Source organism: Schistocerca gregaria, chromosome 4, assembly GCF_023897955.1.
Source record: "Schistocerca gregaria isolate iqSchGreg1 chromosome 4, iqSchGreg1.2, whole genome shotgun sequence".
Classification (NCBI taxonomy): Eukaryota; Metazoa; Arthropoda; class Insecta; order Orthoptera; family Acrididae; genus Schistocerca; species Schistocerca gregaria.
Window position 1 is genome coordinate 246,396,686 of NC_064923.1, and position 15,554 is coordinate 246,412,239.

At 41.9% G+C, this 15,554-nt stretch overlaps 1 protein-coding gene across 1 annotated transcript in view; it reads left to right on the forward strand.

Moving 5' to 3' along the window:
• The first annotated feature begins 3,223 nt into the window (after window positions 1–3,223).
• Window positions 3,224–15,554, forward strand: part of LOC126267013 (cytochrome P450 3A6-like) — a 38,126-nt gene continuing 25,795 nt past the window's right edge. The window contains exon 1 of the mRNA XM_049971785.1: window positions 3,224–3,381. Within this exon, the coding sequence (XP_049827742.1) occupies window positions 3,260–3,381 (122 nt within the window). The 5' untranslated portion in view covers window positions 3,224–3,259. The remainder of the gene's footprint in view (window positions 3,382–15,554) is intronic.

Sequence of the window (15,554 nt, forward strand, 5' to 3'; positions counted from 1 at the left end):
CACGTGGTTACAACGGTTATTATTTTACTAGCACTTAACATTTGCAGTGACTTGTCTCACACATTGACCTGTGATTCTGCCTTGTTAGTTACATACGTTATCTAGACAAATGTATTTTCGAAATTTCATTAGTCTGCATTAATTATTTTTTGGTGTTGTAATTCTTTCCAGCTGTGTATATTGCAAAACAAAGTAAAAAAATTTAAAACTCTCTTGATAGCAAAAATTTAAAATCACTTGAACAAAAATGTCATAAAGTGGACACCAGTGCACAGATGGACGCAAATAAGAATCTGATTGTCGAAGTGGGAGAAGCAGTCCATGTTGCATCAGCAGTTATACGCCTTATCTGTTATCTGAGAACGAAGTGCTGCCACGCGAGAAACCGTAAACCGACGCGTATGAGATAGCGAGCGACCTCGGAGCCAGTGCGCGCGGTGACACAGCAGAGAGTGAGGCAGACAGAGAGCGCCAGTTGTCTCCGTCTCTGCCGGCAGGCCACTCCGCTGCTGAGTCACTTGCGGGGCTCCCCGTCCCGCCCGCGTGGCAGAGGCGGGGCCCCAGCACGTTGTGTGTGGCGACTCCTCCCGCGTCCGCGCCGATGAATGAATGGTTTGTTGTGGTCCCCACTGGCTCGCAGCCTCATCGCTGCCCGACCTTGTCCCCCGCCCCTCGCCCCCCCCCCCCCCCCACCGCCACCCCCACCCCGAGCGAACTCTAGAGGTCTGCTAACGCACAGGTGTCTAGCACGCTGCCGTTCGTAGTAGTTTACTAGGCGTCAGATGAGACGCTGCGGTAATCTGCCACATGAAGGAATGAATGATTAATCGCTTTATGTTGTTTACTTATTTATCGTATGATTTTAAGCCAAATATCAAATATAACACAAACAATAATACATGTAATTTATAAACAGACATTTAGATTTTTAATATAATCAGTTGCACGTTCGTTTCCATCAGAAAATCGTTTAAGGTACCACGAGGGGCTCTGTTAGGACTTTCTGTAAATATGTGAGGAATGGTTTTCCAGGCTGCACCATAATCGCGGTTTGCAGATGGAGTTGCATCCCGTCTACGAAGAGAGTTCATTCTTCTGCAGTAATTGGTGCCTATTCCCTTAAACATCATCCTTGTTCTCCGTGACTGCTCAAAGTCGAGGGGTTTCTTTCTCATGCACTGCAAATTCTGGCAATTTAGGCAACAATTGTAACACGCAAGCGTAATGTTGTTCACTAATGTGTCTATACCTATTTGTCGTACTTTTGATATCAGGTCGCAGATATTGCATTAAAGGAATAATACTGACAACTTGCGGCGGTTAAAGTATTTGCAATATTTAGCCGATACATTGAGGCATGGAGTCGTACATGAAGAACTTAATAATCTCAATCTCCGTTAGAAACTTGCTTGATTACTCTCTGGGCGACTAGCAGCTCGAAAATAATGATATTCGTGTCCGGTCCCACGCACTATCTCATTTAAATTTGTGGTGTAGGAATGGTGAAAGTGGAAGCTGACAAGGGTGTTTCATGGACGTAAACGCTTAACAAAATGTAAATCAGGTTTTAATAAATGTAAACAACCCATAGTGTATACAGAATAAGAAACAACCAAATAACTCGGCGCTCAGATTACCAAAAAAACACTAACATCTAATATGACATAATACACTTTTAAACAATTTGCCCCACTTCGTTAATAATACCTTATAGAACAGAAAACAGTATCAACAAATCAGTCCTTTTGAATTTATTCAGCCTTACGATAAATTGGCCATGAGTTAATAGATAACAAAATACAGTAAAAGCAAACTGCCAGAACGCCCAATAAAATATCTTATCTCAGAACCCTGTCCGAAAAATCACATGACCAATGTCGACACATACTTATTACTTGAGAGTGAAGCCCCATAAAGTACTGACAGTAATTTGTACTCTAATAACTGTCTTTGAACTGTATTTTATAACATTCTGTCAACAGTGACCAGCTATACCAGCCTAAGAGCCACTTAAAAAGTGTAATTAATTTAGGAAAGTAGCTTTTAGTATAGCATAAAATTATTCACCAAATTTGTAATGCCATATCGAAAGAAAAAGGCTCGATGTAATTCCGAGGCTTTCTTTACAGATCATTGACCTGATCGACAGATATCTTAGCTATGTTTTACTATTCTTACACAACATTTTCGTGCAAACATCAGTCCAGCTTCCAAAGCGGCATCGCCTCTTACATTCTCTTCTTCCACAGGATGACAACAGCATTTACGAAAAGACTATGTAGTATCAGTATGACCTTATTGTAAAGTCGTCTTTGTAATGGCATTTAGCCTGAAGATGAGGTTTAACCCTTGAAACATGTCGCTAAATAAATAAGTAATACAATAGTTGACAAAGTTTGTGACTGGTAGAGGTAACCAAAAAAAAAAAGAAAAAAAAACTTTACATATTCCATAGGTTACTAGTAAATCGTATAGTCGTTGTACAATTGTATTCACAGTTTCAGAATGCATTTCATAAACATTGAGAGATCAGAGAACCAGCATTTTCAGTAGACTGCAGAACGATTCTACTGCAGCCAGCGCGTATATCGTTTATGGACCACGAAGATGAAAGAAAACAGTATTCATCCGAAAGCAAATAGACAGTCGTCTTCCTCTCGCTCCCTCTGTGTGCGGGTCAGGAAGGGAATGTTTCGTAATACTCTGTGCCTTGCTCTGTGTGCTGATTTCCGCAGTGCGTATGTAGTTACGTCAGTTTATCGAATCCGACAGATTTCGTAGTGAGATACTGTTACTGATAATGACTTTACTCAGACGAAACTGTCATATCCACCAAATACGATCAAAGGAGTTGTAAATCAACAAGTACTTTTCGGAAACAGCAAGCGTGACAATGTCGTATTTCAATAAAGGAGCAGTTATAGTTTATGTACCGTTCAGACATTACGATCGCAGTGTTACCGCAGTTCAGAACGGTGTCTCGATAGCAGAGTGACAGTGTGGAAGACAGGGAAGTATTAGCACACGGACGGCGCTAACGCCAGAAGGAATGTGCTGCATCGTGATAAGAGAACCAGCTGCGGGATGACGGAGCGTTTCAGCTTCGTCACGCCCGCCTCAGACAGAGAGCGTCGCGGCGAGTGAGACGGCGCTAGGCGAGAGGCTGGTGGTGGGGGAAGCGCGCTGATACTTAAGGCGGAGGCCGGCCCGTGCCGGCACCACAACACTCCCACTCGCCGTGCTGTGCTATTTGGAAGTCATGAGTGTTTCGAGCAGACTGCTGCTGCTGAGCGCCGGCTGCGTTCCCAGCCTCTCCGTCTGGGCCCTGCCGGCCGCCGCCTTCGTCGCTGTCATCGCCGCCTGCATTTCTCTGCGGTACAGGTACGACACAATGCAGATAGTCACGGCTTGGACTTCCTTCCTTAAGTATAACTCCACTGGGACTGTTGAAAACGAACCTGTGTCTTAGTCACGGCACCGTTAAATAGGCAGTGATTAATCTCACAGCGCATACCGTAACTGAAATGGTTAGTAAACTATAAAATATAAATATCATCATGTATGAGGTAATGGCAACATAGTACTGAAATAACAGTACTGTGTCGATACGTTTTTGCGTGTGCATTTGATTGCCTGTTACACGTAATAACTGCAGATTATAAGCAGCAAATACACAGTTAGCTACTCTGCTGAAGATGTTTTCTGTAGGAAATATGCCACCTAGGTCATAGATTTATTTTGTTTCTGAACCGTTGTGCTGCCATGTCGATGTTACATATTTACTGTTTACATCTTTGTTCCGGGCAACCGTTTTGGCAAGATATTCGGTATTATAATCTAAATGTAAGTTAAATTTCGTTGTTTTCACTAGGTATTGGTTCCCATTATAAAATTATCTGATGATTATATTAAGCTCGTGCCGTAAAGCCGTATTTCTTTTCTTGACTCGTCAATTTTCAGCGAGTTAGTGAGGCTTCAAGAGGACTACATGATCCAAACATCTTACCGAAGTAGAGAATGTGCCTTCCCGAACGATGTGGGGACACAACAAATTGACAACAAATCCTAGATGATTTTATGGTACAGGCTACCGTTAAAACAAACATTTCCATACTTTAGCAGATACATGTAGGTACAGGCATTGCAAGTAGACTTAAGGTATGTACTCAAGAAATGAGAAATGAACAGAGTTCATTGAGACTTGCTAAAGATGTATTAAATTAAATTCTCGTTTTATAAAACATTTTTCTGAATAACTAGCACACTGGCACAACAGTCCAAATTATTTTGAACCAGATTGTTTGACAATTTTAAAAAAAGTTACACTTGATGTAAATTAGTTTTTATCAGTATCTGTTGTTCTGTGTATTTTGGACTAACATTGTACACCATACATATAGAAAGAAGGTTTACTTAATGTAAGCCCTTCAATGAATTGCAAATTATGGATTTAGATTAAATCAGCGTAATACAGCGTCATTCCTTTTTTTTTGGGGGGGGGGGGTTCAACACCAATTGCTGCTTGTGTGATCTTGCGGTTGTATGGCCAGGGACCATGAAACTTTTTGTTCCTGAGGTTCCGTCCAGAGCTTCCTTAGATATCTTCAGAGATGCTTCTCATTAGACAACACCCAGCGGAGACAGGCGTAACTCTCAAGATACCCAAAGCAGCCCTGGAGGAAACGTCTTGAAAAAAAAAAAAAAAAAAACAAGATAAATGACAGCTGGAAGCTTTACCAGTAACAAAGACAAGCATTCGTGGAAGGCATGGTTCAACAGGCATGTTCTCCGTTGCGTTGCAGAGTGCTGCAGTGGCTGCTGGCCCTGGTGGTGGAGACGCGCCCCCTACACGAGGTGCTGCACGGCCACTACGTGTCGCGGCCGCAGGAGTCCGCCTCGTGGGTGCGGCTGGGCCGGCAGCGGCTGCTGCTGCTGAGGGATCCACAGCTCGCCTGGCAGCTGCTGTCCGCACAGTTTTCCAGCTTCCCCGCTAGGGCGCGTACCCAGGCCTACGACGACGGACTGTTCGCTCAGGAAGGTGAGCCGCACGTGATGCCACTTAACCAGTCTTTGTAATACACAGGTTATATGGCTGCACAATTCCCTCCAGATACGAGAATACCTAAACCTGTACACTGCAACCTCATGTTACCATAGTTTTTCATTAGCATTAGCATATTTCCCATTCACACATTCCTTGTCCTGTGGATCATGTTGTCAAACTTCTGAGAGTAGTCCATACCCACAAAGAGAACACCCAAATGTCACTATCTGATGAAATTTACTTAACGTGCAAATATACGATAATATGGTGCCATACAATAATAATGCGCCTCTTTCACTTTTCTCAGTGAGCAAGGAACGTTGTTCTTCAGAGAATAAACTTTCAGTCAGGTGCACTGAGGTTCAAACCGTAATCTCACAAGCCTCATTTAGGTTTTCCTCGTTATCCTTACATAAATCACATGGGTTGCTCAAGCAGACAGCCGAATACTTTTCCCGCCCTTCGCTTATAATAGCTTCTGCCCTCATCTCCCCAATGGGTCATCGAGCCCTGACTTACCATTCTTCTGCTCTTAATTGTATCCTTACATCAAAAGGTGCGCAACTGTAACCAGCTTCAAATAGAATCGCTGCACTATTTCCCACTGTGTACCATAGCGATACTGAGGCAGGCCCTTGCCTTTCTTGCAGGAGAGCAGTGGAAGCGGACCCGCAGCTGCCTGACGCCTTCCTTCACGCCTTCGGCTCTGCGCTCCGCCGAGCCGCAGCTGCGCGCGCACGCCCGCCGCCTGGCCTCTCTGGCTGGCGGGTCTGGAGCCGCTGTGTCGCCGCGGCAGCTGCTGGCCTACTGCACCGACTGCGTCGCCTCGGCGCTGCTCGGGCTGCAGACGCGGACCCTCGAGGGCGCGGAGGGCTGCTCGCCCTTCCTGGAGGCCGTGCAGAGCGCGCACGACGCCAAGACCGACCCTGGCCGCCGGTTATTGTTCGAATACTTGGGTCCAGCCGCATTCGACGCTCTTGGGCTGGGACAGCTGCCCGAAAAGATTGCCAACTTCTTCAAATCGGTGGCTGCCGTCAGTATCGACCACCGTAACAGCAACCCTGTGTCTTCTCACGACTTCGTACATCTGCTTACGAAGAAGATGAAGCTGGAGGGCGCAGATGATAATGCTGTCCTACATGAAGGTAACTGCAGGAACCCACTTTGTGATTTTATCAGATATATGGAGACTACCACATCACATTATTATGACTACCACACACGTCACACAAAATATGTCAAATAATGTGCCCTGGCAATGTAAGTGTTCAAACAGAGAGATAAGACTCTACAGGGTTCCTTTCAAGTGAAAAAAGAATTAATTGTATTTTGAAATAGACTTCCATTGCTTTTCTGGTAAAGTGTAAACTCTTTGTGTAGCTATGTCGTGAAAATGCTTTATTGGCGAATGGGCCAATAACACTGCCGTTGTTGTCAAGGTGATCTTTCCACTCTGTCGACATACAGTTTCAGCACAGTTCACTTTCCAAATAAAGTTGGCAGTACTGTTCAGTGAACCAAGATCTCCGAATTAGGCAGATGGCTTAAGGATGATACATTGATGAGATAAACTAATTTGCACGCTAGTGTGGGCAATGGACCAGTGACTGGCGGCAAGCAGCTATAAGCAATGAATGGCAACGCCTGCATGGCGGGACAGCTAGGCATCAAGAGGCTCCAATGAGAAATGTCAGAGTACAAAGGCGCTTCCCCTATGGTAGAGCTCGTGGGTGAAGTGGTAGTAGGAGGGAGGCATCACTGCTGTGGCATAAGAAAAGTATTTGATGTATTTTCTATTGTCATGAACAGTTTAGAAATTACCTTTGATTCATTTCATAATTTCTTCATCCGTACTTTCAGCTGGATTTGAAGATTGTTTTCCCTAGTACAGCTGGAATCTTACTTGAAACTGCATATCACACAGTTATAGATGTAGGGAAATGACAAATAGAACTACTACGTTCTCAAAATATTCTCTGGTTGAATTCGTCACCGTGGCCCTTTCAGTAGCTCACAGAAGTGCTTTAGATACCATTAACAACTCTGTACAACTGCTGTGAGTGCTATAAGCTTCCAGTAATATATGTGCGACTAGGTGGTCGTAATAAAGTGACTAGGCAGTGTTTCCTTTGGATTCAGTGGCATTTGTCAACAGTCCATCGTTTTCATCGTTGCAGTCTCGAGTCAGACCGCTGCCATCCTGTCAGCTGGAGCTGGAGAGACCAGCCACGTCCTGCAGCACTGCCTCCTGGAGCTGGCCGCGCAGCCACAGCTGCAACAGCAACTGCGCTCTGACATCGCCTCTGCTCAAGATCCAACTGCGCTGCCTCTGCTGGAAGCCGTTGTTAATGGTGAGCACAACGCCTTTGTAATCTGCATTATAACACATAATTTATTCTGAAAGAATATACTATTTCAACAGATGCTACCTTGGGCAGGGACGTTTATAAAGAGATTCAGAAAGCCCTAAACGAAATGTCACTTTAAACGCGAAAAAAATTCAGGAAAACACGATAGTTCCCGAGTTTATCGCTGAACTCAGTTGGCGCGATTTTATTTTATGTATTATGTAAAATTAATGAACACAGACCTACTATAAATTTATCACGAGAATTCACTGTTAAAATTTGGAAAGTGTCGATTTCGCCACTACGAACGAGTTTTAATCGTTTCTCTGTAAGCAGAGTGACGTTTCCTTGCTCCTCTGTACAGTCTGCAGCATGCTGAAGTGCTTTTTTTACGAAAGAATACATGAACTGAGTTTCCCTTCCTAGATTATGAAGAAGCAGAAATCTCGATTCGTGTTGTGTGCAATCGCTGATATACGACCTAGGCTTGCCAGACGGGGAAACCATCACAGTAAAAGAAACTGAATAAATGAATCAAAAGTTGAGCTACAGGTGAAACTTGAACCCAGGCCTGCTTCCTTGCCAGCTATTATGCCACTGCAGCAGTGTAGGTACACACCTGCACGGGCTATGCTACTACAAAGCCCTCGCTAACACATACTTCACATTTGCAGTTCGTACACAGGCGTTACCTTTATTGCTGTGGTAGTATAATGGGTAGGATACCTGCCTAATAAACATAGAGAGAAGGATTCAAGGCCTGGCTGTGAGACAAATTTTAGTTAATTTCTTTTGCTTCTGGCATTATGGCAGACAAAGCCGCGACTCAAATGTCTTACATAAAATTTAATTATATCACAGTATGAGGGTTACGCTGCATTTACTTGTTCTGTGAGCTCTTTACTTTTAGTGTCAGTAAGGGGGGGGGGGGGGGGGGAATCTTCGATTTCACAGAGCTAATCGGTATCAGCCAACTTTGTGTGCCTATCTAATAAACGAGGACGCGAATTTGACGAAAGTCACAGAAATTCGCCCAATCTCAAAGCTAGATTAAGATTAGGACATAACATTCTTTATACATCTTTGCACTTTTCTGTTATTTGAAAAAGAATGTATTTACAATCTCTAGGTGTATTCGTTCTAGTAGGATATTTATTTAATATATTCGATTTCCTAATTAAGTTACAACAGAATAACATCACGACTAGATACATCATCTAATGTTTTCCTATAGCTGTAGGTTGCCAAAGGCAGGGATGTTTTCAATTTATTTGTTGGCGTCATATTTCGTCTGTGAAAGCAACATTCGCTACCAGTCATACGTACCCTAATAAAACCGGGTTTTTACAAAACCTCACTGGCAAGTTACTGAGATAGGTGTCTGGTATGGTGAAAATGCCTCCAACTTAAATTCGCAGTCTGTGTTCATCTTATTTCCCTTAGGAAGTGACGTAATTAAAAAATCTTTTGTGCATGTAGGGTACTCGCTCCTGTCTCTCACCTGTACTGGTTACCTGTGGCTGACGTGTTGTATTTCCGCTGCAGAGACGCTGCGGCTGCACCCCTCGGAGCCAGTGGTGAGCCGTGAGTGCCGGCAGGCGTGTTCGCTGGGAGGCGAGCGGCTGCAGCCGGGGGACCGCGTCCTGGTGCCCGTCTGGTCGCTCAACAGGGACTGCGGGCCCGACAGCTTCCAGCCCGCCACAGCCGTGGAGGCGCCACAGCTCGTCTTCGGCGGGGGCCCGCGAAAGTGTGTCGGTAAGTACAGCATCACACTCCTGCTGCAGCTAAGACAGTTTGATTTCGCAAGTTTCTGACTTGACATTTTAATTCCTACCCCGATGTTACGAGCTATGATTCATTTTCGTGAGTTTCGTGGAACACGCCGAAACACTACTCTTGCGTTACTTATTTGCTCTAAGGATAACTTGCTACTGTACCTGTAATACACGACAGAGTCTCCCGAATAGTATCAGTAGTTGTCCGCGTTCATGTAGCAGAGTGTTCAGCGTACATAACTGAGGATTTTTCTTTGGTGGGAGGACCGGTGCACTCAACCTTGTAATGCTGACTGAGGAGCTGCGTGACCGAATACTAACAGCTCCACGGTCTGGAAGGTCTGCAAAACGCTCCACGGTCTGGAAAGTCTGGGAAACGGTCAGGAGATTGCTGTGTTGATATCTGCATGACGCGGTAAGGCAGAGGACGACACGGTGGCCGGTGGACATCCTTTGAGTCGTCACGATTTGACGAGGAGCTCGTTTTCGTATCAGCCGTTCTCCTCTCACGGACAAATCACAGTCGTAATATCACGACAAACGGCTGTCAGAGTTAGTATTTTCTTCAGGGTGTTACCACGCAGTCCTATGTACCAGCAGTATTTGAGCCACATTACAACCGTATCGAGCAACGTCGGCAACCCTCTCCGTCATCTATAGCATTATCAGCAGTATCGTAAAATGTGGCCTACTTTAACCTCGCGAGCAAGCATTTGCAGTCGACGGAAAATGGTATTTCCTATAGAAATTAAACTTCAATGAAGTATTATACACTCTAAGTGACTTATGGTTAACATCAATTTCTTGAAATATGTTCGAACTGTGGAGTACGTTTTATAATAAATGTTTTTCCAGTATCAGGGTAGAAGACGAATCATCAGACTATAACCTATACAGCGCTACATACAAATACTCCATATTTAGCGCTACACAGAGTGAGATGAAGCTTTTCCCTCAGTTTCGAATCTGCTCAGCTACGCAGAGATTAATCGTACAACCATTACAAACATGGGCTGTTCTGTGGAAACAAAATTAATGTACTACAGGCCGGTCAAAAATCGTTTCTTTATCGACACATAGTTATCTACATGTATGCATAAAAAACCTTAAGATTTACAAAATACACGTAGGTCAGTGTTTCTATACATCTGTTATAAAAGAGTGCTGATGGAAGCCGTCATGTAGATCACCGAAAACGTATTCCTGTAGCAAATGTATAGTTGATCCCAGAGGTGTTAAGTAATCTATTGATGCAGTATTACGAAAATGTTAGATCCTCCATTTGTGTAGCAAATGTATTTAACAATCTGACGAAAATGGTGTATCTACCGGTAACTTTACCAACAAATAGTTGAATGCAGACTTGATAGACGAAGCCACTGACGATTATTCATAGTTCCACCAGTGTTCGGTCTCTGCTACATTCGGTTTCCGACTCTTCTGTGAGGATATTCTGCTCAAACTCTCTCAGGAATGTTCCACATGATAGCCTCACCACACTGCACAAGGCAACCACCAAATTCCTAAATTCCCTACTGCACCCTGCCCATACATGCATAAGTAATTACATACATACACACAGTCATCTGACAGAACGTCTTTGAGTCGGCCTTGACCAGGTTTTAGGACCCCAGTACCGGCAACTCAATTTCACGTAATTATTTCGTTTACATGTCTTATCTGCCAGTAATATTCCACAAGGAGACAGATGTGTCAAACGTAATATCTCAGTATTGTGGTATTCAGAAGGGTAGATTTGTAAGACGGCAAAATTTGAACATTAATATCTAAGATAGTAGATAACAATACAATACAACAATAACGCAGTTCTAAAAGATTCGTATATATTATAGGTTGGTTGTGTCAGTCAGGTTCATTTCTTTTCAAATCGCATGAAATGCTATATCGCTTCCAATAAATTGCTACCGATAAATTAGCACACGCTGCCGTATGTGTTGCTGGCTCTGGCTAAGCTGCAACACTGCTAGGTCAGAACAAAAAAGCAGCACACTAAATGTCAGCTAGTGCATTACATGTCAATAAAACCTATAAGTGTTAAACCAAAAGTGACTATCTTATAACAACATAACACAAAATATTAAATGACTTATCATTCTAGGGAACCTAAACCAACGAAACGAAGCGCCCAATTACAATACTACATCACATCCACTTGTTAAGCACTTTCTCAAAGTCAAATTTATTACTTTAATTGTAACAGAATAGTGAACATTGTAATTTACACATTTTGCAGTGCGTAACAGAATGTGAGAGTGTGGTTTTAATTCCAGGCTACAGACTGGGTCTTCTGGCCATCAGGATCCTGATCGTGGAACTGGTGTCTCAGTACCGCTTGTTCCCCGCTGGAAACGCGATTGGTCTCAAGAAGATTGACGACGAGTACGAGCTGTAGTCCACTGCAAATTACAGGACGTCTGCCCGGCTATGACTGCCTTTGCAAGAGGAAATTATTTATTTTTAGATAATAATATAAGAAGACTGATCTTTCTGCTTATTGTGATGAGACTAAAAGTAATTATAACTAAAGTTACTATGTAACAACTAAATCTTACTACTATGTAGTAATCATAGATTGTACCTTGAGCTTTGACTGTGAATACAGTTGCTACACTAAGTGTAGCGTGTTATTCACAATACATCTTATCTGTGATTTATTTATTATGAATATATTTTACATGTAGTATAGAACAAAATGTTAATGAGAACTACAGAGTCAGTAGACAGTATTGATAATTATTATCAATAAACATCATTAATTCATTACCTTATCATTGTTTATATTTTGGCGTACACCTCCGTTCCTGATTCCTGACACGAAAGTGTTCTCTAGTATTCACCATTCTCATCTTACCCCTGTTACAAATAACTGAAAAATCATTTTACTTTTAGCTTATTGCACCATGAGAGAAACAGGAGTGAGGTTTCCAGGAAGAGTACTATCATTTGATAGTTACCAAATAAGTGAAGCTAACGGTATATCTTCTCTTAATTTTATTCGATCAGTAACCTGAAATTAAAACCAAACTCTCATATTCTGCTACGCACTGCAAAATATATACGTTACAAAGTTCACTGTCTGTTACAATTAAAGTAACACATTTGACTTTGAAAAAGAGCTTAACGAGTAGATGTGAAAAGAGCATTACTTTGTTGCAATGATGTTTCTTATGATTTTCCTATAAACTAAATTAAAATTATGTAAGTGGTGTGAGATAGCTTTGATGAAGGATAAATCTGCACCTTGTTTCACACAGATGTACTTCTTTACTCTTACTAAATATGCATGTTTTTGGTCACGAGTCTGGCCATCCAAGGGTCATAAAAAGATAATTCAACTATGCACTGAATAACTGCGATATCCAATGTTTACATTAGATGACTGGTACACATTGGGAAGCATTATTAATCGAGTGAACATTTTAAGGCTTTCATCAGGTGTTACAGCTGTGCAGCACATAGTTGAAAACTTACTTACTTACATGTTCCATTTATCAGTTTCACTGTAACTGTTATGATGTGGAACGTGTCAAGTGCATAAGAAATTCACACGTGAATGAAGGTTTTTTTAAAAAGCTTAAATTTCTTCTTACCTACTCCATTTCCTTAAATGGCACAAAACGCATATATTATACCTATAGATTTATTTATTCCTACTCAAAAATTCGCCAGTGGTATAGAAAGAGTTCACAAGGATATATTATTTTAATTTATTTTTGAAATTATTAATGCTGTCTGTAAGACATTTTATTTCACCTGGTAAGTTACCAAAAAGTTTTACAGCAGCATATTTTACCCCTTTCTGTGCCAAAGATAGGTTAAGTAGTTGACACTGTAACTATTTTTTTTTTTTGTCTTCTAACTGGTTTGATGCGGCCTGCCACGAATTCCTCTCCTGTGTTAATCTCTTCATCTCAGAGTAGCACTTGCTATGTACGTCCTCATTTATTTGCTGGATGTATTCTAATCTCCGTCTTCCTCCACAGTTTTTGCCCTCTGCACCTCCCTCTAGTACCATGGAAATCATTCCCTCATCTCATAACAGATTTCCTATCATTCTGTCCCTTCTTCTTATCAGTTTTTTCCATGTATTCCTTTGCTCTCCAATTTTGCACAGAACCTCCTCATTCCTTACCTTATGAGTCCACCTAATTTTCAACATTCGTGTGTAGCACCACATCTCAAAAGCTTCGATTCTTTTCTGTTTAGGTTTCCCACAGTCCATATTTCACTACCATGCAATGCTGTACTCTAGACGTAGATTCTCAGAAATTTCTTCCTCAAATTAAGGCCAATATTTGATATTAGTAGACTTCTCTTGGCCAGGAATGCCCTTTTTGCTAGTCTGCTTTTGATGTCCTCCTTGCTCCATCCGTCGCTGGTTATTTTACTGCCTAGGTAGCAGAATTCCTTAACTTCATCTACTTAGTGACCATCAACCCTGAAGTTAAGTTCCCAGCTGTTTTCATTTCTATAACATCTCATTACTTTCCTCTCTATTAGATTTACTCTCAGTCCATATTCTGTTCTCATTAGATTGTTCATTCCATTCAGCAGATCATGTAATTCTTCTTCATTTTCACTCAGAATAGCAATGTCATCAGCGAATCGAATCATTGATGTCCTTTCACCTTTAAATTTAATTCCACTCTTGAACCTTTCTTTTATTTCCACCATTGCTTCCTCGATGTACACATTGAACAGTAGGGGCGAAAGGCTACATCCTTGTCTTACACCCTTCTTAATACGAGCACTTTGTTCTTAAACATCCACTCTTATTACTCCCTCTTGGCTGTTGTACATATTGTACATGACCCATCACTCTGTATAGCTAACCCCTACTTTTCTCAGAATTTCGAACATTTTGCACCACTTTACATTGTCAAGAGCTTTTTCCAGGTCGACAAATCCAATGAATGTCTCTTGATTTTTCTTTAGTCTTTCTTACATTATTAAATGCAACGTCATAATTACCTCTGGCGTACCTTTACCTTTCCTAAACCCAGACTGATCATCATCTAGCGCATCCTCAATTATCTTTTCCATTCTTCTGCATATTATTCTTATCAGCAACTTGGATGCATGAGCTGTTAAGCTGATTCTGCGGTAATTCTCGAACTTGTCACCTCTTGCCGTCTTCGGAAATGTGTGGATGATGCTTTTCCGAAAGTCAGATGGTATGTCGCCAAACTCATCCATTCAACACACTAATGTGAATAGTCGTTGTGTTGCCACTTTCCCACTGATTTTAGAAATTCTGATGGAATGTTATCCATCCCATCTTCCTTATTTCATCTTAAGTTCTCCAATGCTCTTAAATTCTTATTCTGAATCGACTCCTGTTTCTTTTTCTATCACATCAGACAAATCTTCCCTCTCCCACTCGTAGAGGACTTCAATGTATTCTTTTCACCTACCCTCTCTCTCCTCTGCATTTAACAGTGGAGTTCCCACTGCACTCTTAATGTTACCATCCTTGCTTTTAATGTCATCGAATGTTGTTTGGCTTTCCTGTATTCTGAGTCTCTCCCTCAGACTATCATTTCGTTTTCGCTGTCTTCACATTTTTCCCTCAGCCATTTCGTGTTAGCTTCCCTGCACTTACTATTTATGTCATTTCTCAGCAACTTGTAATTTCTATTCCTGAGTTTCCCGGAACATTTTTTTACTTGCTCCTTTCATCGATCGATTGAAGTATTTCTTCTGTCACCTGTGGTTTCTTCACAGTTACCTTCTTTGTACCTGTATTTTCCTTCCACACTTTTGTAATGTTCCCTTTTAGAGATGTCCCTTCAACTGTACTGCCTACTGAGATATTCCTTATTGCTGTATTTATAGCCTTAGAGAACTTCAACCGTATCTCGTCAGCCCTTAGTACTTCCATATCCCACTTTTTTCCTATTGGTTCTTCCTGACTAATGTCTTAAACTTTAGCCTAATCTTCATCACTACTATACTGAGTCTATGTCTTCTCCTGGGTACGCCTTATAATCCAGTATATGATTTCGGAATCTCTATCTGAGCATGATATAATCTAATTGAAATCTTCTTGTATCACCCGAGCTCTTGTGATTCATGAAGAGAGTATTCGCTATTACTAGTTGAAACTTGTTACAGAACTCAGTTAGTCTTTCTTCTCTCTCATTCCTTGTCCCAAGTCCATATTCTCCTGTAACCTTTTCTTCTACTCCTTCCCCTATAACTGCCTTCCAGTCTTCCAGGACTATTAGACTTTCATATCTAATGGGATATCCTGTATTTCCCTTTCAATATCCTCATACACTTTATCTATCTCCTCATCTTCGGCTTGCAACGTTGGCATGTATACCTGAACTATCGCTGTCGGTTTGCTGTCGATTCTGATAAGAA